This window comes from Protobothrops mucrosquamatus, unplaced genomic scaffold (assembly GCF_001527695.2).
Source record: "Protobothrops mucrosquamatus isolate PMUCROS unplaced genomic scaffold, P.Mucros_1.0 scaffold160, whole genome shotgun sequence".
In the NCBI taxonomy this organism is placed as follows: Eukaryota; Metazoa; Chordata; class Lepidosauria; order Squamata; family Viperidae; genus Protobothrops; species Protobothrops mucrosquamatus.
In genome coordinates this window covers 607,008-630,032 of record NW_015386524.1, presented here as the reverse complement: position 1 = coordinate 630,032, position 23,025 = coordinate 607,008, and the positions used below count along the sequence as shown (strand labels likewise).

General features: G+C 37.7%; 1 protein-coding gene across 1 annotated transcript in view; it reads right to left on the bottom strand.

Annotated features, from left to right (window-relative positions):
• The window catches only part of LOC107285328 (deleted in malignant brain tumors 1 protein), a 138,884-nt gene that overhangs the window by 108,935 nt on the left and 6,924 nt on the right, over nt 1–23,025 (bottom strand). The window contains exons 2-10 of the mRNA XM_029283640.1: nt 18,662–19,009; nt 17,026–17,331; nt 15,348–15,662; nt 14,180–14,485; nt 12,620–12,934; nt 11,644–11,949; nt 6,519–6,833; nt 5,430–5,744; nt 3,649–3,750 (exon numbers count right to left, since the gene is read on the bottom strand). Coding sequence (XP_029139473.1) covers nt 3,649–3,750; nt 5,430–5,744; nt 6,519–6,833; nt 11,644–11,949; nt 12,620–12,934; nt 14,180–14,485; nt 15,348–15,662; nt 17,026–17,331; nt 18,662–19,009 — 2,628 coding nt within the window. The remainder of the gene's footprint in view (nt 1–3,648; nt 3,751–5,429; nt 5,745–6,518; nt 6,834–11,643; nt 11,950–12,619; nt 12,935–14,179; nt 14,486–15,347; nt 15,663–17,025; nt 17,332–18,661; nt 19,010–23,025) is intronic.

Genomic DNA, 23,025 nt, shown 5'->3' with positions numbered 1-23,025 from the left:
TCAAATATTTTTACAGAGAAAGAAATATGTTATTGTGGTGGTTGAGAATAATCTGGACTACAATATGGACTTAAGGCTATATAGATTTTTATGCCAATAATTATTTGAAGCATGATAGAGACAATAGAAGCATAATAGAGAATGCTAGTGCGTGCTTTGCCAGATAGCAATTTGGATTTAAAACAATTTATCCAAATCAAGAGGAAATGAATCAATCGAAGTAACAAATTATTATTTGGAGTCAGCTATTAGAAACTATGCATGTATGCTTCCATTTTCCCCCCTCACACTCTCATATTAGAGACTTTGTGTGACTTCAGACTGCCTTTCTTTAAAGAACATGGGGCACGGTTTATACAGCTTCAGATGTTATATTAGCTAGTGACCAATAGGAGGAATTATGTGAGCAGATTCATCCTTATTGGGACTCTTCAGACATAGGAATTCGCCAAGGCCTGTGGATTCAAATCTCATTAAAGGGTTGAATAAAAAACATCTAATATGGAAGATGCCTACACCAGAAAATGTCCAATAAGGACAAAACATATAGTACTGTCTACTGGTCACTAGCTAATATAACTTCTAAAGGAGCGGACTTTGTCAGCTATTCTGCAAATAATGAACTTGTGTACATAAGCAAATAAAATCTGGGGTAACCTGCCAAGTGGTCAAGTGCTGTAAAACTATTGTTAAGTTCTTACCTCGTCTCCTGGTGAAAGGATTTAGTGCAGATAATTTCACTCCCTTTTTCCACAGGTAAAACAATAAAATCCCAATGAGTAAAACAATAACCACTAGGCTCAAAATGACTGCAGTAGTTGTGCCTGAGCCTGGAAAGTGAGCAAGAAGAAAAGTCAACAGTAAAAGAGCTCAGTATTATTCCCTTCCTGATCATAATCCCTAAAATTTGGACAGGATATATACCTGACTGTCCTTCACATACCGCTCCTGCATAGGAGCCACAGATGCACTTCTTGGAACTTGTGGTTGCAGCTTGGCACTCAGCAAGGGATGATTCTGTTCCTTTACATTTCACATTATCCAGAAATGCTGGGCCAATGCTCATGCCATATTCATTGCCCTTGGGGACAGACAATGCTGCACCACAGCCCACTTGTCGACATATCACTCTGGCTTCATTAAGACTCCAACCTGAATCCCCAATAGAGAGCCAGGAGCCATTATAGTTCAACTCTACTCGTCCAGCACAGGCATTGGGGCCATTTGCTAATCTTACAATCAGGGGACCTAGAAAACAAAAGAGAGTTAACTTGATCTTCCCAGCTGGTATAGTGTGTCGTAGTGCTCAATTTGAGATCATTTCAGGCATAGTTAATATTTTGGAAATATTTGTTTTCCTCTCTAGCATTCTAAGTATGAGTTTAACAGAATAACAAAGTTGGAAGAAACCTTGGAGCTCTTCTACTCCAACTCCCTGCTCAACTCCCTATACTATTTGATCCTTCTTCAGTTAACCTAACCTTAAGTTAACTTAACCCCTGAAGGGTGCATGACATGGATTTTGTAATATTTTTAACTAACATAGTTACTTCGTATTTTAATTTAAATTATTTTTCTCTGTTTTAAAATGATGATAAGGCTTTATCAAACCATTACAGACTGGAAACCTGTTACCCTCTTGCTGTATGGATTGATTGATAGCCTCTAACATTCCTAAACTGAAAAGATAAACTATAGAAGGGATGGTTGGAGACTATCTCCTGATAAGAAAAAGTTTGTTAGTGCTAATTGGTATCTGGTTTGTCTTTTCGTGAACTCCAGACAACCTTTTCTTTGCTAACATCTTAAATTTTATGCCCCTCCTGTCATAAGACCTCATTTAAATGGACATGCATGCAGCATGTTTGACTACATGTAGCTGATTTCCTGTACAAAGGGGAGGCTACTTTTATCCTGTCCAATCAACTTTTCTCTTGCATTTTCTTTGATGTGTTAGCTATAAAATGAAATGTATGCTAAGGATCTGGGTTCTCTCTTTGAATCAGAAGAATCCCTTTTATCTGAACATTCTGATAAATTGTAATTAAATGATCTTCCTGTCTCAGTGTATCTCATTGGAAATAGGCATGGGCCTAACAAGCCATATTTGGCCTTCACCCCTGTAGGGGGCATAGGGAATGGCCTTAAAGGGTAGAAGAAAAAGCTGCTACCAACATGACAGGAAAGTGGAACTTCAGCTTGAGCCAAGGAAATAACTTGAGATAATGTCTCAGAGAAGCCCCTCCCTGGTTCATCCAAAGATAAAGGGAGGGAGGGAAGGAGGAGAGAAGCAGATTGCAGATTCTGCTACTAAAGCTTTACTATAAATAGTTCTCGTCTATATGGCATTGTTTCTTAGTCTGGTCTATCCTGTAAAGCTGACAAACTTTATCTCTCTAAGGCTGTTGAATTTTATAATATTATTACATAGTGACTTATTATATAGCGAAAAAGACTACTTCCATGGTTGGCATAGTTTTGTAAGGAAAGGCTTTGATTATTTCATATAAATTCACCTAATTCATTATTCAATTACAAATTGGAAATTAATACTCAAAACGTTTAATCAAGCAACAAGCACATTCAGATATAGTTTCTTAAATATATTTAAAATCCAAGTTGGAAGATGTTAATAAAATAGTTTACTGGTTTGTTGCACTATGTTTAGAGCAACATTAAGTGATAGCAGACTAATTGGAGGTGGTGAGAGGGAAGACACATTTATAAAATGCTTATGAACAATAGTGCAAAACCTTTTTTGGGGGGGAAAAGGACTAGACTTGCAATGCTAAAGATCAAGAATTGGATGGGGATAGAACAAAACACATTAAATTCCATTTTAATTAACTTGAACTACATGATGACTAGGCTATTAATCATTTACACTATTAGTCTCCATTTATTTAATTAGGTCCTTCTATCCCACAAACAATTACAGTTCAATAGTAATTTTGTAGAGATGCAGCTAAGGCATCAAGATGTCATAGATTTGCTTTGAAGCCAAGAATGCTTCCCTTATGCCCTTGTGGGGAAATTTATGATTGCACAGCTTTTGTACATAATGGAAAACCTGTAGTTACATTTAAATTGGTTTAAATTTCTGGGCAGGCATTTTAGTGCAGAAGAATTATTGTGTTCTTTGAAGAAGAATGTGCAATAACAAACTGAACAGCTGTAGGAAACAAAGATGTATAAGTTGTTTTAGCTCTAGTTCATCCTCCTTCCATATTGCTTTCAATTCTCCATATTTTTGATCGTGCATTTCAGGGTAAATACATCTCAGGAATATATAAAGGATTTTGAGCTTAAAAGCAGACCCTTCCTTTATTCCAAATTGAAATTATACATACACGCACAATATTAAACTTCAAGCTATAAGCATTTGTATTTAATTTGCAATTTCCCCCATCTGAAAGTTACCTGAGCAAATTGCACCAGCATCTTCTGCATGATCACAGTCATGCTCTCCTACGGAACGTCCTCGGCATTCTTTGATTGACATTTCTGTCCCAGTGCAGTTCACATCATCCAGAAAAATAGGACCAGAACCTCTTCCAAAGTGTGCCCCAGACAGGGATTCCAAAGGAATGCCACACTTTAGTTGCCTACACACCACTGCTACATCTTGAAGGCCCCATCCATCATCACACACAGTTCCCCATTGCTGTTGGTGATAGACTTCAACCCGCCCTGCACAGGAATTTGGACCATCTTCTAATCTTATCTTCGCCACATTGAGGGTGAAAGTGTCTACAGAATAAACAGATTTAATACAAATTAAACAGTGTGTCTTAAGGCTTTCAACCCACTCAAGCCAACAAATAGAGCTTTCTGTCTTTCTCCTGAGAAAAATCTTCCTGATGACTTCCCTCCCAAGCAAATATAAATTCTCCCCAAAAATGTTGTGGTAGTTGAGGCTAAAGTAAGAAAATTAATAAAATATTATAAAAGAAAAAAGAAAACTTAGTATGTTGATGAAGATTCTCAGTCAATCAGGTAGAATTGTCTGGAAATTGACTCATGGCAACTGGAGTTCTGTTGGTTTGAAATGTTTAACTGCTTATCCAAGTAGCTTCTTCAGTCTGAGCAAATTGGTTAGGGGGACCTCATATATTTCTTCTAGGGAGAAGTTTCATTTCTTACCTAATCTGGATAGGCTTATTAGGTGAGTAGGTAGAGCGTCATTTGAATGTAAATGTTCCAACTCCTAAATCCTTTACCCTAGGTCAATGGTGGCGAACATATGGCACCCATGCCAGAGGCGGCACTCAGAGCCCTCTCTGTGGGCATGCATGCTATCACCCCAGCCCTGCCTTCCCTGTGGTCCCCTCCTCACCAGCAGGCCCCCCAGAGGAGAGTTGCCCCTGGGTGCGGCCCATGCAGAGCAACACAGCCAAGGACATGGCAGCTGGGCAGTGGGGACAAGACTCTGCCCTCATGCCCCATCACATGCTGTGGGGCATGGGCAGAGGGCGTGGGCCACCATGGCGCTGCAGAGCTGCCTGGGTGGGCGGCCCTGCAGATGGGCGGGGCGGGGGCAGAGTGGGGGTGGGTGGATGGGCAGAGCAGGGGTGGAGCAGGCAGAGCGGGGAGCAGAGCAGGGGCAGACCAGGGGCAGGGCAGTTTTGGGGCGCTCGGTCTCTAAAAGGTTCGCCATCACTGCCCTATATGATTCCTTAAGTGTAACTCCCTGGTGAACCTTTGAAGAGGTTTTAATCCTCCTGGGGACTGATGAAAGACCAGCATGAAAAAGGGAGACAGGTTGTACCTGAGGCCTCCACCTCTATTGAAGAAAGGATTTTCTCCTTTGGCATAAATGGTTTCCTTCACTGCTCTCTCAAAATATGAACATTAATGTCCTCAAAACACAATAGACAATGAGCTACAAAAATATCAGGCAAAGAAACCCTAGACTGAACCTCACCAAAAATATCACTAGAAGCCAAGATCACCAAACCATGGCTTCAAGTGATACTTTGGCCATGTCATGCGAGCTGATTCACTTGAAAAGTCAATCATGCTGGAAGTGATCAGCAGAAAAAGGAGAAGGAGAAATCCTAGTACTTGCTGGCTGGACACTATAAAGAATAACACTATAAAGGATGACCATGGTGGATCTAAAGGAGGTAGTGCAAAACAGAGGGGCATGGAGAGTGCTAATCCATAGGGTGACTGGGGTCAGGCTGATGACAATGCCAGAACTTCTTCTGAAGTATGCCCCAAATAGTATTTCTAAAAGAATGCCACAATTTAGATGTTTATACACAATAGTTACTGTATATCTGGAAGGTCCTATATGTCATGTCACACAGATCTCCACTGGTATTGGTTTACCCACTTTTAATATGTTTAATAAAGTCACATGCTATGAAGACTTAGTCACTAATGCAAAAATGATCACAAATCACAACTTTGCCACCATAAATTACCTGAACAAATAACACTTGCATCCTGATCATGAACACAGTTGTTTGTCCCCTGGGTATTTGCTCTGCATTCTTGAAGGGAATTTTCTGTGCCTTCACAATTGACATCATCCATCCAGATGCGGCCTGATCCACGCCCAAAATGAGCACCTTTTGGAGCCGATCCAGCACTTCCACAGCCTAGTTGCCTGCACACAATTTCTACCTCTTTTAAGTCCCAAGTCCGGTCACAGACTGTCCCCCATTCATCACTTCCTGGTGTTCGAATCTCTACTCTTCCATTGCAGCGATTTGTGCCATTGACTAGCCTGAGATTCTCTGAAAATAAAAGAGATAAATCAATTATCCTCCTAAAGAATGTGTTCTGAAAGATCAGGATGTGAATAAATCTTTTTCCAAGAGACAAGAAGCATATTTCAAACTGAGCTGGATCTACAATGGTCTTTAGAAAAACCAGCAAGAACAGAACAATTGAGAGAGATGATTTGCTTTGTAAGAATGTGTTTTACTTCAGATTATGGGAATACATTGGTATTACTTTTACTAAATTCCCTCTATTGTTGACTGATTGTAAATATGACAGATGATATCAATATGTTTCCAGTGTGAACTTGAATCTTCTTTAGTTTTCTTTTTTTGGAATTGATTACATTTGCAATGCAGCACACAACCACATACCACTCTTTTTAGAAATTAGAGTTATCCTGAGGTTAGATGGGTGGCCAATAAATTTTATAAATAAATAAAATAAATAATCTCCTTTCCATGTGGAAGAAATCATTATCGGTGGGCAAAATATAAGAGCCTGGACTGGATAACATCAAATGCCAATGTAGTCAATATCCTGTTTTCCACAATAGCCAAACAGATGCCTTTGTGAAATGCACAAGAAGAACATCAGTGCAATAGTCTATTACTCCTGCTGGGCCTTATTCAAAAGCCTTTGATGGAAAACACGAGAAAATTTACAAAGCAGTTCAAACCAACAACTTCTATGAAGACCAGGAACAGTTGAAGGTTGGAAACAAATCTGATTATCTATCTTTGTGTTGCTTTCTCCTAGTATAGGAATACATGCTCAAAGCTAGTTACCTGAACATACAACACCAGCATCTTCCCCATGATTACAATCATTAGTTCCCCAAGGCTTGGCCTTGCAAGCACCAAGGGAAAGTTCAGTTCCTGTGCATTCAACATCATCCAACCAGATAGCATCACTTCCTCGACCAAACCGAGCTGAACGAGGGGCAGAAATGGCTGATCCACAATCAAGGTATTGACACACAACAATAGCTTCATTCAAGTCCCAGTTGTCATCACAAACAGTCCCATACTGCTGGAGATGAAATACCTCTACCCTCCCGGTACATCGGTGTGAGCCATTGACTAGCCTGAGCTCCACTGGATCTGAAAAGGTAGAAGATATTATCAGAAGACCATTGACATTGAGGAAATTCCTCACAAAATTGATGTGAACATTTTATAATATTTGTCCCCAAATTCTAACAACCCTTGTCTGTACAAATTTTTTTTTTGAAGGGAAACTGTGTCAAGAAAGTCTGCTATAAACTGAGACAAGCACATCTTATTCTGACAAACATTCATTTCTCAAATGTTGCTTACCTGCAAGCACACCTGGTAGAAGGCCTCATTATGAAAAATCAGCAAGTGTGTTGGGAAGTGCTCATTCTTTTGTGAACCTGGTGACTATCTCTCCAAATGTATCTTGGATTGCTTTAGATTTTTTTTTATAATCTAGTTAGAAAATAATCTAATTATATTTTCTAATAGTCTTTGGAATGTACTGGATCAAGACATATGCTGGGCATAATTCTTGTTTGTTTTTAATGAAGAGAAGGACGAGGGATGACATGATAGCAGTGTTCCAATATCTCAGGGGCTGCCACAAAGAAGAGGGAGTCAAGCTATTCTCCAAAGCGCCTGAAGGCAGGACAAGAAGCAACAGATGGAAACTAACCAAAGAGAGAAGCAACCTAGAACTAAGGAGAAATTTCCTGACAGTTAGAACAATTAGTCCAGTGGAACAATCTGCCTCCAGAAATTGTGAATGCTCCAACACTGGAGGTTTTTAAGAAGATAATGGACAACATTTGTCTGAAATGGTAGAGTTTCTTGCTTGAGCAGAGGGTTGGACTAGAAGACCTCCAAGGTCCCCTCCAATTCTGTTATTCTGTTTTTCAGCATCAGATTTTCATTGCTTCTGACTGTTAAGCTTTGGGTTTGTGGTTACAACCTGCTGTTACTTTTCTTTTCTTTGCAATTTAGTTATTATTATCTATCATTAAATTAAATGTAATTTTGTCATTATTAACTGTTATGAATAATATTTTTCTGTTGCTGGCCATTGGGAGAACATTACAAAAGGCTATCTTCACCTTTCCTTTCCTTTCCTTTCCTTTCCCTTTCCCTTTCCTTTCCTCTGTTATACATAAATAAATAAATAAAATTTCTCAGCATGGTAGAAGGAAAAAGTGCAGAAAATCTGACAGATAATGGAGCAAAGGAAATCCCCCCCAATTTTTTAAAATAAGCTATTAAAGAGCAATGTTAGTTATTACAAGAACTTTGGAATAAGAGATTGGTATACTTCTTATTAAGCCTTAAAGTTAAAGTTGAAAAACTATTGCCACTTTTATCTTAAAGATAAAATTAATTCAACACAAGAATTAATCAATTGTTTTGCTTCTAATCCAAGAAGCATCTTCTAACATTTTCAAAGGAAAAAAACCAAGGAACTTCAGCTGCTTTTTGGACTTTGGGACAAGTTCTTTGTCCATTAAGTCTAAAAGAAAAGTTTCCGGTTTTATTTTTACATTCACTTTAGGTATCTTCTCTATTAAAATATGAATCTAATTACTATTGTTAAATTCCAATGGGACATTATTTTATAAAAATAAATAAATTATAATTTGATATAAATTTTAAACCCTTCATCCACATGTTTTTCCCCATTGTTCAGGCATTATATGATATCCAAAGCCTTTTGGTCATTGGATCATACAAGGCTTCACGTATTCATTCTCCAAATTCAATTTCACTAGCAGTTTATACACCTTGGCAATAATATGTTCATTATTACCACACAGTGCAATTTCTAATTCATTTTTTACAAGGTCAAATCCATGACTTTTAAAATCTAATTTAAATCTTTCTTTCAATTTTAAATATGTAAACCAGTGAAAGACATGTCCTTCTGATTCCAACTTTTTTTAGATTTGAGGGTAGGTTCACCTTGATTAAAAAATATGATTTGAATGTGGGTCCACCAGTCTGATCTTGCCATTATTTCTTTTCTAAAAAAAGGCTTCCTGAGGTAACACCCAAAGAGGTACTTTCACAGAGAATCTTGTTTTATATTTGTTCCAAACCCTTAGGATAGAATGTCTAACAAAGTGATTGTTGAAATCAACAATTATTTTAACTTTGTCATACCATAATAGGCATGCTATCCAAATCTCAGTTCATGGCCCTCTAATTCAAGTAGTCTCTTGTTTTGAAGAGTCTCACTGTTTTATCCAGACCAAACAGCAGAAATCAAAGTACAATTCAAATTTGGTAAACCCAAACCCCCTCTTTCTTTAGCAACTTGCAGTAATTAATATCTAATACTTTTTCCTTGCCATAGAAATATCCATTTGCCATTGCTTGAGTGTCAATTATTCGTATCAGTAAAGTCTCAAATAAAAATAACATCTTTGGTAGAATATCTTAATTACAGAGATTCTACCCAATAAGGGTAATTGCAAATTACACATCTTAAAAGATCTTTTTAGATATAATTTTGATATAATTTAATATCAAGTACAAGGTTGTTCTGAAAAAAAATAAAATTTGTATTTGTCCATGTAACCCCAAGATCTTTCACCCTTTTCTCTATCTTGAAACCTGACTTTTTTCTCAATATTTCATAATCCTGAAAAACCATATTCTTGACAAGCATTGTTGTTTTCTGTTTATTTATTTTGAAACCCATTAATGCTTTAAAGTCATTTAGTTTCTTCATCAAGTAATTCTAAACCTGCTTTTGGGTCTTGCAAAAATATGACTGTCATCAGCAAATGCTCTCAATTTATAAACTTCCTTTTTTAATATTTATGCCTATTATTTTCTCATTCTGAGTAATATCCCTATTCAGAACTTCCAGTAGTAGTATAAACAACAAAGGAGATAAGGGATAGTCTTGTCTCATACCCTTTTGAATTTCATACACTCCTTTAATAAGAATGAATAATAATCTTTGGTTACTGTGAAATATAAATCATTTTAACCACTTGAATAAATTTCTCCCAGTACTTTAAACCTGAAGACACAATTTAAATTGTCCAGGGCTTTCTCTGCATTTAAAAATATTACATCTGCTTGCTTCTCGTTATGGTATTTTTCAATGCCACATTCAATAATATTTAGGACAGTTCTAATATTGTCTCTTAGTTGTCTTTTTGACAAAAAGCCAAATTGGTCTTTGTAAATATAAAACTGTAAAACCTTCCTCAATCTTTCTGCCAGTATTGCAGTAAAAAGTTTATAATCATTATTGAGTAACGAAATTGATCTATAATTTGTTATCCTCAAGACATCTTGATCTTCCTTTGGTAATAGTGCAATGTTAACTTCTTTCCAAGTTTGAGGCACTATTGCTCTCTATAGTACAACATTTATTATAACTTTTAATGGCTGTAGGAGTTGGTCCTCAAAATATTTACAGTATTGATTTGTATTTGTGAGACTATCTGGGCCTGGGTCTTTGCCTGTTTTTATTTTTTTAATAAATTCTGATGTTTCAAAGATATTTACTGATTTGTTCATAAATTGTCGCTGAGCTTGTGAGAATTTAGGAAAATGTTGTCTTTATAAATAACCATTTAATTTTTGCATGTCCAGTTCCTGTTTTTTGTAAAGATTAAAGTAGAAATTATAAAGGGACTTTTCAAATGAGGTCATTGTCTGTTATTATCAGGGTGCATTCTTGAATTTTGTCTGTTTATTTTCTTCCCAACCAGTTAACTGAGCCAGGAATTTAATCATTCTCAATCTAATATCTTCTTCAGTCATTTCAGGAACTGCTAAAAAACTTAGTTCTCTGGTAGAACTCTAGTTGCAAAAAAAGCAAGCAGCCTCTGGAAAAGTTTCATCGTTTTGAATATTATCCCTCTTTCTTTGTCTTTATGATATCTTGTGTGTAGACTAAATTTGCTGGTGAAGAAGGACTCTCTATCTTCCTCTCTTCTAATAAATATCCCACTATGAAGAGCCAATGAAGCCTTTTTGTTCCCACTTAAATTCATGTTGCATTTTTCAGAAAAAAAATAGAAATGACAGAGAATGTCAATGTTTAAAAAAATCTTCTTTGATCTTTCCATTGCTTATGATAGCAACTGTTCTGCTTTCAAATAAACAAACCATGTGTTCCTTCTGTGCTAGGGAGTTGGAAGAAAGCAAAACCTGACTTTCCTGTCTGATCAACAGTCAGATTTTTTTCTCCTCCTTTTGTAACTGGCATCACATGAATGTCAGGAGCTGATATGGTCTGATGTAGGCAGTGGTGGGATTCAGCCGGTTCACACCACTTTGACAGAACCGCTAGCTAATTTTTTTTTGCCCAGGCCCAGAATAGACTTTCAGAAGCGGCATCCACACAGAGAACCAGCTGTTCACATATTTGAACCCCACCACTGGATGTAGGTAATAATGCTCATTATGGTAGGTCATAATGTAGCTTATTAACTTTCAGCTTAATGATGCAATTTGTGAAGTTAGCCACTATGCCTTGCAAATGATTATGAGTATATACTATGTGAACTATAAGAACTTTTGGTCATTTAACAAACCACATTTTTTTAAAAAAAACAATATTTGTCTTTGTATGATGTGAGAATCTAGTAACTGAAAGACTCCAGCCTGGTTTAACAAACATCAGGATGAAGCTCTCTTCACCTTCTTTGATAGCTAGTTGATGCCCAGCCATGAGTTCATTTAAAATGTGTGAAAATTGCTGGTCTATCTTGAAACTACTTTCTTGGAGGTTAGCAAAAATATTATTTCAAAACATTTTTATTTTATATTTCCTCCATATGAAATGTCTTTTCTTTATAGATTTATGAACATTAGAATTTATATCCCAATACTCAGGCATAATAAATAAACCCAAAGCAATTGGAATGAATAAAATAAAAATCCAAAATCAGCTAAAACTAACCTGAACACTCCACCCCAGCATCTTCTTGGTGGTGGCAGTTGTTTGTTCCCCAAGTGCTTGCTGGGCATTCACTGAGGGAATTTTCTGTTCCTTGGCAGTTCACATCATCTAGCCATATTGGCCCTTTTCCCTGTCCAAAATATGCCTTTCTTCGGGCTTTCAAAGCAACACCACAGCCCATTTCCCTGCAGATCACCTCAGCATGCTTGATGTCCCAGCGGTCATCACACACAGTCCCCCACTGCTGGTCATGAAAGATCTCCACTCTTCCCGAACAGTGGCTTGAACCATTCACCAGTCGGAGTTCTGATAGGAAATAAAAGAGTGAAGAACCGCAGCATCATAAAATACATTGCTCATAAGGTTTTTGAATATCTAACTGCTGGGCCATTTCACCTAAAGGGGAGGAATATAAGAAATAACAGCTTCTTGCTAGGAAGCATGGTTTTACTCCTCGTCCTCATTTTCCTTGTCTTCCTCATCTTTCTTGTCCTCCTTGTCCTCCTCGTCCTCTTCCTCCTACTCATACTCCTCCTACTCCTCCTACTCATCATCATCATGTCTAATTTTTGTTTTTCTCCACAAGGAAAAGTTTCTTGACCTTTTTTGCTTCCAGAAAACTTGGTTCTTGACATTTATAGAAGAGCCATTTTTAGCAGATTACTTACTTGAGATGAACAAACTCAGCATTACTGAGGAAACAACATTTTAATTTCAGTATATGAGAAATAGAAACACAAGGAGATAAGAAAGAACAAATACTAATTGAATAAACTGAATAAACATTTAAATCTTCTTCCAACCCAACAGCTACACCTGACCTTTGGATGGTGTGCCAAGAGCCATATATAAGGAAATTGCATGTAGGCAGCCAAAATATAAATGAGAAGTAAATGCAGAGCAAAGAAAAACAATGCTAACATTATTTGGGTCAATCTCCAACCCCATTATATATTTCCCCTCCCTAAGTGCACACCTGAACACATAGCACCAGCATCCTCTCCATGGTTGCAGTTGTGTTCTCCCCAGGATTTTAGACGACAGTCACGGAGAGAAGCTTCTGTTCCTTTACATTTGACATCATCCAGCCAAATGGGATCATTTCCTTTTCCATATTTTGCTCCTCGTGGGGCTGCTAAAGCTATTCCACAGCCCAGTTCTCTGCACACAACTTGGGCATTGGTGAGCTCCCAGCCATCGTCACAGACTGTTCCCCACTGTTGGTTGTGCAGCACTTCAACTCTCCCAGAGCAACGACTTGTGCCATTCACCAATCTGACTTCATTGGGGTCTGAAATGATTAGAGTCAGCATTACTTTCCCACTTCTCACAACAGCCTGCATGAAAATTAGGTAGAATCAACATAGGAGTCTGGACCTAGATCTGACTTCATTTGTCACACTAAGTCATAAAGTGCCTTGCTTGATTGTGATTTGTGAACACTAAGTCATAAAGTGCCTTGCTTCATTTGTCACACTAAGTCATAAAGTGCCTTGCTTGATTGTGATTAAACCATGATGTATTCTAACATAGTAAGTCATGATCTGACATTGTTGGCTTCAACTGTTTCTTAGCATGCTGTATCACCAGAAATGTGCAGTTTGTCTATCATTTCCTGATTTATTCCTGATCAGTTTTATGCCCCACTCAATATTTTATTGAAGCCTAAAGGACAAGGACACAAGACAAAAAAAAAACTGCTAAAAAGGAAGGAACTAGAAACTGGCTAAACAAAATATTACTTTCTTGATCTGCCAGATTGTTTTCTTTTGTCTGGGTGTGCTCTTAAAACAAGCCATGGCTTAAAGGGATGCTTGAAAGCATGTGTTTTAAAACAATTTCTAAGCTCATCATTAGTGGCATCCATGGAGAGGGAAGAGGGCATCAATGGCATCCCAAACCGAGCCTGCTCCTTTGGTATAGTATATGTGTTGACATGCACAGAGGGTGGAGTTTGGAGAGTAATGCTGCAACTGCCATTTTGGTTGTTGTGATAATCTCTCCCCCCATTATAAGATTTCTTCCTTTTATTTCACCGAGACTAAACAGCTCAGGTAATCTTTGATTGATTATGTGCTATGTAGTCATTGTTGACTTTTAATGGCAGGTGGTTGTTAGATACTTGCTTGTTCACATACCAATTGTTGACTTTTAATGGCAGGTGGTTGTTAGATATTTGCTTGTTCACATACCAATTTGGATCTCTCTCTCTCTCTCTCTCTCTCTCTCTCTCTCTCTCTCTCTCTCTCTCTCTCTCTCTCTCTCTCTCTCTCTCTCTTTCCAGAGGAGTCTGGTGAGAGACCATTTAGCTATTACTACTTTTAGGACTACTGACACAACTTTAAATTCTGCTATGATCTGCCTGCATGTCTGCCAAATATTTCTAACTTATTTCGAGGAATCATTCATTACCCTGAGCTGGGCCAAGCCATGTCAGTTTTATCCAGAAACTATGCCATGGTTGAACATCTGGCAACCAAACCATGAGTCTGATTTTGATCTGGGTTACTGATTACAACTTAATTGACCAAATTACCTGAGCATTCCACACTTGTATCCCTGCTGTGGTCACAGCTATGCTCTCCCCAAGGTCTTTTCGGGCATTCATTCAAAAAAGCTTCTTTCCCTGTGCAGTTCACTCTGTCTAGCCAAATGGTTCCAGATCCTTGTCCAAACTGTGCTCCCCCAGTGGCCTTTAGGGCAGTTCCACACTCCAGTTCTCTGCACACCACATTGGCATCATTTAAATCCCAGTCCTCATCACACACAGTCCCCCATTGCTTGTTGTGGTATACCTCAAGCCTTCCTGCGCAACGAGTGGATCCTTGTGCTAGTCGAAGTTCTGATGGGACAAAAGAAGTAAGCAAAGCAGTATATCCTCTGATTACAATTTCCACAACTCTGAGGGGAAACATATTTACCAGGGGAAAACAAAAATATTATGTAAACTTTGTACACCTTTTAAAAATATAATCAGAAATCCCAAATCTTGGGATAGCAGAAAGGACCCTGTGAGCAAAATCACATCTGATTCTTATTTCACACTTTATCATTCTACCCTGACAGGAAAACAAATGTTATGTTGCCATGATCCATCTCCCATTCTCTTGACAAAAATACTTATCAAGAGAGGGGAAAGACTGCCTTATTTCACTGGCTTTTTCTCACAAGCATTCCTGAATGTTCTCTGAAATAAGAGGTGACAACTTCTTTATCTGCAAGTTATGTTTCAGAAACGTTTGCATCTGGTATATCACAACAAGCCTCTGATAGATCAGTGTATTTTATTGTGCTATAATAATTTTCAGTACTATATTAATTATTTATTTTGACACGTTCTTCCAGGCTTTTTTCCCTCTTAATAAGGAAACAACTTGAAGGGCCTCTCAAAACCACACACCAGTTTTAGGCAACTTCTGCTTTCCTATTATTATTATTATTATTTTTACTTATTTCTTTAGCATCTTTTTCTTACATTGAAACCACTTTGGGCTTACCTTTAAAGGAAAGCTGTTAAAATAGATGCAAATATAAACAAATAAATGCATAAATAGAAACAAAAAGCGAGTTAACAAATAGATGTGTAACTATTAGGCAGTTTATTCATCCACTAAACCATGAATTTATGAGATGTTTTCAGAAAAAGTGATATAAAAAAATCCCATACTCAGCTTCAGTCCTGGGTTTTCATAAGTGCTTCTTACCTGTACACACCACTCCAGAATCTTCCGAATGAGTGCAGTCATGTTCCCCCCATGCTTTTGCTGGACATTTGCTGATGGCTGTCTCTGACCCTGTGCAGTTCACACCATCCAGCCAGATAGGACCAGCTCCAGGGCCAAAACGAGAACCTCGTGGGGCCGACAGAGCATTCCCACAGCCTAAATACTGGCATACAACCTTGGCATCATCAAGGTCCCAGTTGTCATCACAAATAGTTCCCCAGAGTTTTTCATGCAAGATCTCAACTCTCCCTGAACAATGATTGGGGCCATTTGATAATCTGATCTCAGGTGGTTCTGAAGAAGGAAACATTGATAAAGAATGAGCATTGCTGGAGATAATTTACTGCACAATTGCTTTTCTGCAATATACCAAGATCTCTTTTAACACTGTAGCCCTCATTGTGTTTGTACATGCAAATGAGTATGACATTCTAATGTGACATTCTAAGATGACTCCATTCTTATGGTTAATAGTCACTCCTATGCCTTTTTTATATTTTAATAATAATTGTTTTCTAGTTTTATTAACTGTTTTATATTATTGATTTATTACTTGTACACTACCCAGAATGAGTTTTTCTGAGATGGGTGACCATGTACATTTGATAAATAAAATAGATATTATGAGCACCAGCCTATGTTTCATTCAAAAAGAGGAACTTTTCCTACTAATGGCCTAAACTGGTGACATGATGCCTCTCTCATCAATTATTCTGAGTAGTTTTGTAACCATTTTAAAGTTTCATAATGAAGATAATATGATATTTTAAAATGCATCATGCATCATGCTTTTCTTTGCCATTCCAAGTGATCATTTATACATCATTCCCATTATAATTCCATACTTCTATAGTTATTATGACCTTAAAGTACAAATGATCCATATTTTCATTTCCAGGTACAAATGCTCAGATATATGAATGCAGACATACATGTGCAAAAATAAAAGGACTGATTATCTGAGTGGTATTTTTGGGGGGGGGAAATGAGTCAGAAAAGGGAAATTAATTTTTATTTGTCATAAAAAATAAACTTTGGTCATCCCCTTCTCTGCAGATTAAATATTCTCTTCCTCTAGAGTGTCTAGGAATATCACAGAACCTTGCTTTCAGAAGTTATAGTAGGAAATATAATGGATTTTCATAAGAAGATTGAGGGAAACAATACTGAAAGAGATAACATGTAAACAGCTCATTTGCCTCATCTTTAATTTCTAGAGGACAGCAGCTCCCATGGAAACTTTTTGATGTCATCCTTATAATTGGTGGATGACACTTTCAGAAAAAAGAAAGAGGGAAATTTGGTGGATCATTTATCTCTTTCAAGGAGACTTGGACTAATTTCCTATTATTTCCCTTCCCCATGGCAATAATTGCTATTTCCTTTTTTTGGCTTTTTATTTTTTGTGTAAGATCCTTTCCCTTTATACCTGCCTTACATCTTTGAAAGAAAGGGATAGTGACACTTGGTAAGACAATTAATGAATGAGGAACACTCTTCAAAGAATGACTTTCATTAACAATCTGCCAAACTAATCCAATTTGGTGCTGGAATTTATTTCACAGATCCAGAATTTTAAAAAAATGATGGACAGAATAACCCACAAATAAGAAGAACAGAATATACAATATTTCCTCCAACATTTTGTGATTATTACCTGCACATTCCACGCCAGCATCCTTACTGTGGCTACAACTGTGTTCTCTCATGATTTTTGGTGGACATTTTCTTAGACTGTCTTCTTCCCCTGTGCAGTTTACCTGATCCATCCAGATTGGACCAGTTCCTTGTCCAAATTTAGCTGCACCTGCTGTTGCTAATGCACTGCCACAGCCTACTTCCCGGCACACCACGTTGGCATCAGCTAAATCCCAGCCATTGTCACATATTGTTCCCCATCTTTGGTTAAACAACACCTCAACCCTTCCAGTACAAAGAGTAGAACCACCTGCCAGTCTCATCTCTGCATATAAAGAAAAAGAGAGAATAAAAAACTAATTTAATGCAGAGGATTCTAACATGGCAGCCATTCAGAGCAGCCATTCCTGGATTAAAAAGCAAGCAAAGAACATGTTTATAACTTGCAAACAAAAGCAGTCACAGCTTTAATGATACCAGAATTCTCACCTATTGTGTGGGATCACCATCAACATACCCTAACAAAATGCATCATCTTTGTTTATTTCAACAGCATAGAATAGAAATCTATGTTTGTTTTATTTTTAATACCTGTAAGTTAACCTACTTTCTGGGAATTAGCTGAATTTTTTTAGAAACATATATGGACCAAATTACATGGCAAAGTAATAAATAAGTTGGTGGAAAGAAATGGTTTTGTTCACTTCAACTGAGCAGATACTGGGAGATTTTAAATTAGTTAAGAAAATTTCCCCTTTCCCATCCTTTATCTGCTATTTTTCCAGAATCTGATCCCATCTGAGGCTAGGTATTTTGGATTTCATTGAGTATCATTCCATTTCCTTTCTCTCATGGAAGAAAATCCTATGTGAAAAATAAATTATACTTCTTGAAGATGGTGGTACTGTTTTGTACTTTCTGACAGGGATCTGGCAAAGAAGATTGGAGTCCCTGCTACACAAAGAGCAACCATATTCTTCTTCTTTTATCAACCCTCCCCTTCTTAAATATAATGGTACTCAAACTTGATCAGTCTAAGAAGCTAAGTGGAATTAGACCAATTAGTACAGGGATAGGGGACTATATGCACAATCCAGAACTGTTAGATGGATTGAGATATCAAAAAACCCACCCCAGAAAAAACAATGATCAACTATCTCTATAATTATGCCAGGCAAACTATGAAAAACAGAAATCAAGCTTAACTAGAAGATATATTTACAATTTTGAATTCTCATATTGGTTCATTAAGTTTTTGGTGTTGCAGAAAGAGTTTAATGAGTTTAATTCCAAGGGATAATTAAACTGTCCTCTTGTAATGTCCTGGAGCTATTCTATGCATATGCCTTTCCTTTGTTGTGGTAAACGCTACTTATCATCACGTGAGAGAATGTTTTCACTGAAGTATGTACAATACAAATGTTCTGTAGTACATTATTGCTTGTGTTTATTATTCCAAAGATTCTATCCATTTACCTATTTTGTAGTGCATATGTGCATTTAACAGTTGATTAATGCTCAAGTATTACTGGGCTACAATAATTCCACCCATGTTGTGAAAAGCTTCACTTGTTGAAACCTTCGTATCAATCAGCTTTTGTAATACATACATAGGCCATGCCAATTATGACACAACTCTCAGTTGACAAACTCACCTGAGCACACAACACCAGCATCTTCTCCATGATGGCAATCATTGTCTCCCCAAGGTCTTGATGGGCATTGATTGAGGAAGCTCTCTGTCCCTACACATCGAACTTCATCCATCCAGATGCGACCAGTTCCTCGGCCAAAATGGGACTCCCTTAGTGCTGATATTGCACTTGCACAGCCCAGCTGCCGGCAGACAACACGGGCATCTTCTATGCCCCAACTATCATCACAAACAGTGCCCCACAACCCATTATGGAATACTTCCAGTCTCCCTACACAGCGACTTGTACCATTCACCAGACGAATCTCTATTGGCTGTGTAGCAGTTGGTTGGACAGTCCAAGCTAAACCTATGAAAGCAAAGTTCACAGAGTGGATTAATAAGAGGAGGGGACAGGATAGGATGGATAAAAGAAAAGCTTCCTTTATATAACTGCTTTGAGAACATAGCAACAGGGGAGAAAGAAGAAGAAGATATGGGGAAAGGTTTGAGAAGCACTTGCTGAATTAGAATAATATTGTTATTTTTACTTCCATTCAATCATGTCCAATTTTCAAAGACTACCTGGACAGGTTTCTGCAGTTCTCTGGACAAGATTTCACAAGTGGTTTGCCATTGTCTTCTCCATAGGGACAAGAGAAAGTGACTGACCCAGGGCCATCCAGCTGACTTTGTGCCTAAGGTGAAACCTAAACTAATGGTCTTTTCCAAAGCTTCTTTCTTTTCTTGAATGCAAATTTTACAACTTATGCTCTCAATCTTATTTCAAAATAAAATAGGTTGTTCAGGAATTTAAAGTAGACTGAGAAATCTATAATAATGGGATGGTTGATTAATTGAACAGATTCTGTTATTTCTGGGATCTTTCTTTTTAAAAAATATTCTGTAGTTTACAACTGTTTAGTACTGCTCTAAACAAGTTAAATAAATTATTAGGAACTTACCTATAATAGTTAAGAAATCTTTTAACACTAGCAAGATAGTACGATAGAAATCATGTTTCCAAATTGATTAGAACTTATGAACTAAAACAAAGAACTATTGGTAGTCACCATTACTACTTTGCTTTGTTTAGCTTTATAAATATATTGAGTTTAATCTCAGAAGCATAAAGGATGCTTTATATATTTATCCCAAGACATTTTATCACAAATCTTCATTTTGGAAAAAAAGAAACTTAATAGCACAAATGATGAAAAAATTGCTGAACTTGCATCCATCAAAAGGTTTCAGGTTATTTGAAAAGGTCTCAATAAAATGGATTTTATAGCACATTATAATGGTTAATTGATGTTATGTACAGTAATCTACAACTGTATAACCAATCTGCCTTCCCTTCCCTGCAACCTCATTCCAATTTAAATCCTATGTTAGTTTAGACCAGTGTTTCTCAACCTCAGCAACTTTAAGACATATAGACTTCAACTCCCAGAATTCTCCAGGCAGAATGGGAATGGGAAATTCTGGGAATTCATGGCTGCCTGGAAAATTCTGACAGCTGAGGTCCACACTCTTAAAGTTGCTGAGGTTGAAAAATACTGGTTTAACCCCTCCATGTATCTCATAGATGAGCTTAGTTCACAAAAAATATGGCTTTTAATAAGTTTGAAAGGGTGCTACCATACTCCTGAAAAACAAATAGTTTGGGGCAATTTTCTATTGTCAGAGTTGAAGATAAACTCAGTGGATGAAGTCTTTTCAGACTTGATAATCTAAGGTCTCTAATAGCTTTAAGGTGGTTAATAGGTGATTTCCTAAAGTGATAAGATGTTGAGCAGGGGTCTTCAAACTTGGCCTAAAAGGGCCAAGTGTGAAGACTCCTGAGGTAGAGGTTTGCAAATTTCATGGCTTTTAAGAGGCTTTTCTCTTCTTGTGATCAAGAAGACTGATCTGATCGTTTCCTGGTGCTCAAACCCATGGAAAACCTGTCCTGAAGTCACCTCCTGAGCAGCAGATGTTTTGAGCACATGTGGGTGATCTTCTTCCCTATACAGAGAAGTGGCAAGGATTTGCTCTATTCACTGGTTTCTCAGCCTTTACTGCAGTCATCAGCTTCACTTTGACAGAGCAGTACAGTATGTTGTTCGCCCTCTCTCCTCCTGAAGTCCTAAAATCTTCCTTTTTGGTAAGATTTGGATCAAAAATTGATTGTTTTTGTTTATTTGTGTATTTTTGAAATATTCTTTCATGACACTTAAAGGAAAAAAAGATTAGACAGCAAAATGTCCTTTTCCCAGTCAGAGCCATGCAAGGGACAGATTCAAGGCCACCTGAATCTTGCTTATTCCTTCTTGCTTATTCCTGAACAAACCCTTGGCCCAAAATTTTTAATGATTTCCAGTCTCAAACTTTTCCAGTCCCAGAAAAATCTGGCTTGACAGGATGGTGATACTGTCATAGATAAAAACCATCTTCTTTCATCGGACCTGGAATGCCATCACAAGGATCATAAGACATTTTTCCCCTTTATCTTACATTAATTTGAGTTGGAGACTTCTTGATACCCACTGATAATATAATTAAGAGACAGAGGCAATGCTGTCTCTTATCACCTGATTGAGGGAATCCTATTAACCTTAAGAATATAGCAAGTAATTGAAAAGAAATAATCATGACAAAACTATTCTTAACACAAAATTTGAGCTACATTTCTTATACCTCTTCTCTTGAATATGACCCCCTAAATGTGCCTACTACAGATGGTGGGATGTCAACAGCCAGGATTCAGATGATGATTCTGAATTTGAAGAAAAGGCCCCAGCAGAACCTATAGATGTTAGTCTCAGAAGACACAAAGTCAAGAGTCACCTGAGGCTGATCAAACACAGGTACCACCTCAAGAGCTGGAGTAGTTAGATGATGATGACATGAGGCCTCCGAGCACCTGCCTTTGGTGAGTAGAATAAAGAGCATAACAAAGACATTCTGTGAGGCTCCTTGCCAAGCAAGGGAATACATCCCTTGAATAAAGGCAACTGGCTGCAGCCTGATTTAAGAGGCAGCCTTGACTCATGATCCCTTGTTGGAATCAACCAGTGTGATCTTCAGTTCCTGTGTGAGATTTGTTTGCATATTGCTCACCTCTGGACAGATTGATAACCCTGACATGGCTCTTGGAACTCTGACTGGATTTTGATTATTGTTCTATGAATTCTTGTTAAAAGCAAAACCACTTAGGAAGCTTCTTTCAGAGGCTCTGCTTTGGTTCACATTTTTGTCTGCTGTTATTTCCTTGATCTTGAGTAAACTGCTAATGTTCCCTTTCTTCCCCTTTTATATACCTACAAATTAGGGAGGTGTCTGTGATATTTTTATAATCCTCCCTCATTATTTGGATTTAAACATTATTTCTCTTTTTGTTGCTTTGGTAATGGATTTTCCCTCTCTTCTTCCAGATCATCCTCTTAGTCTCTGCACTATAATACAAGTCCCTATGTGCTCCAATGAATTGAACCATTTGCTGCCACTTAATCTGCCTCTTTCTCCTTTCCTCCTACAATTCATTCCTTGGAGACTGGAGAAAGAAAGAAAAAAAAATAGATGCATTAAAACCTGGGAAGAAAGGAGAGAATTCAGTTATCTGAAAAGATTCTGTAGTATGCATTCATTTGAATGCATCTTTCAGAATTACTGCAATCTGCAATTCTTTTTAGGTGGAAAGAATACACTATATACAGGACTCTTGTTTCTAGTGATATAGCAAAGTGTGGCTTTTACTACTTTGTAGATCCTCACGTGACTCAATGTGAGCAGAGTAAATGTAATGTGACCTTGGATTTCCACCTCCCCTTCAAGCCCTCTACAGGTTATTGCCATTCTAATTTCAAGAAATATAATAAAGGGTTGATTACATAAGGATCACTGTTTGTACTGAGGTTAACCATGGATTTACTGTATCCACAAGTTTCCTAATCCTCAGATAATTTTAGTAGAAATGTGTGTGTAACAAAGTCTATATGTTTAAATGGTCAGTGAGATGGACAAATAACATTCTGCCCCCTTTTCCATTCTACCAAAAGTCTGATAACAGGTATAGATTTGTTAAAGAATTTGCCATTAGAACACTTAGAAACTCTAGATATGACTGCTGTGCAAAAGACAGAAAACAGACATATTTAGAAAAATTAACTTCTGGGGTTTTTCCTCCATATGCTCAAAACGTGAGTGCTGTACATTTCCACCCCAGGCCACCCCAACGATGCCCTTGACGTGATGGCCCGCTGCCTGGAGGCCGTAAGGGTCTGGATGGGGAGGAACAGACTCAGGCTCAACCCTTCCAAGACCGAGTGGCTGTGGCTGCCGGCGCCCCGGCATAGTCAGCTGACCCCATCGCTGACTATAGGGGGCGAAATTCTGGCCCCCTCG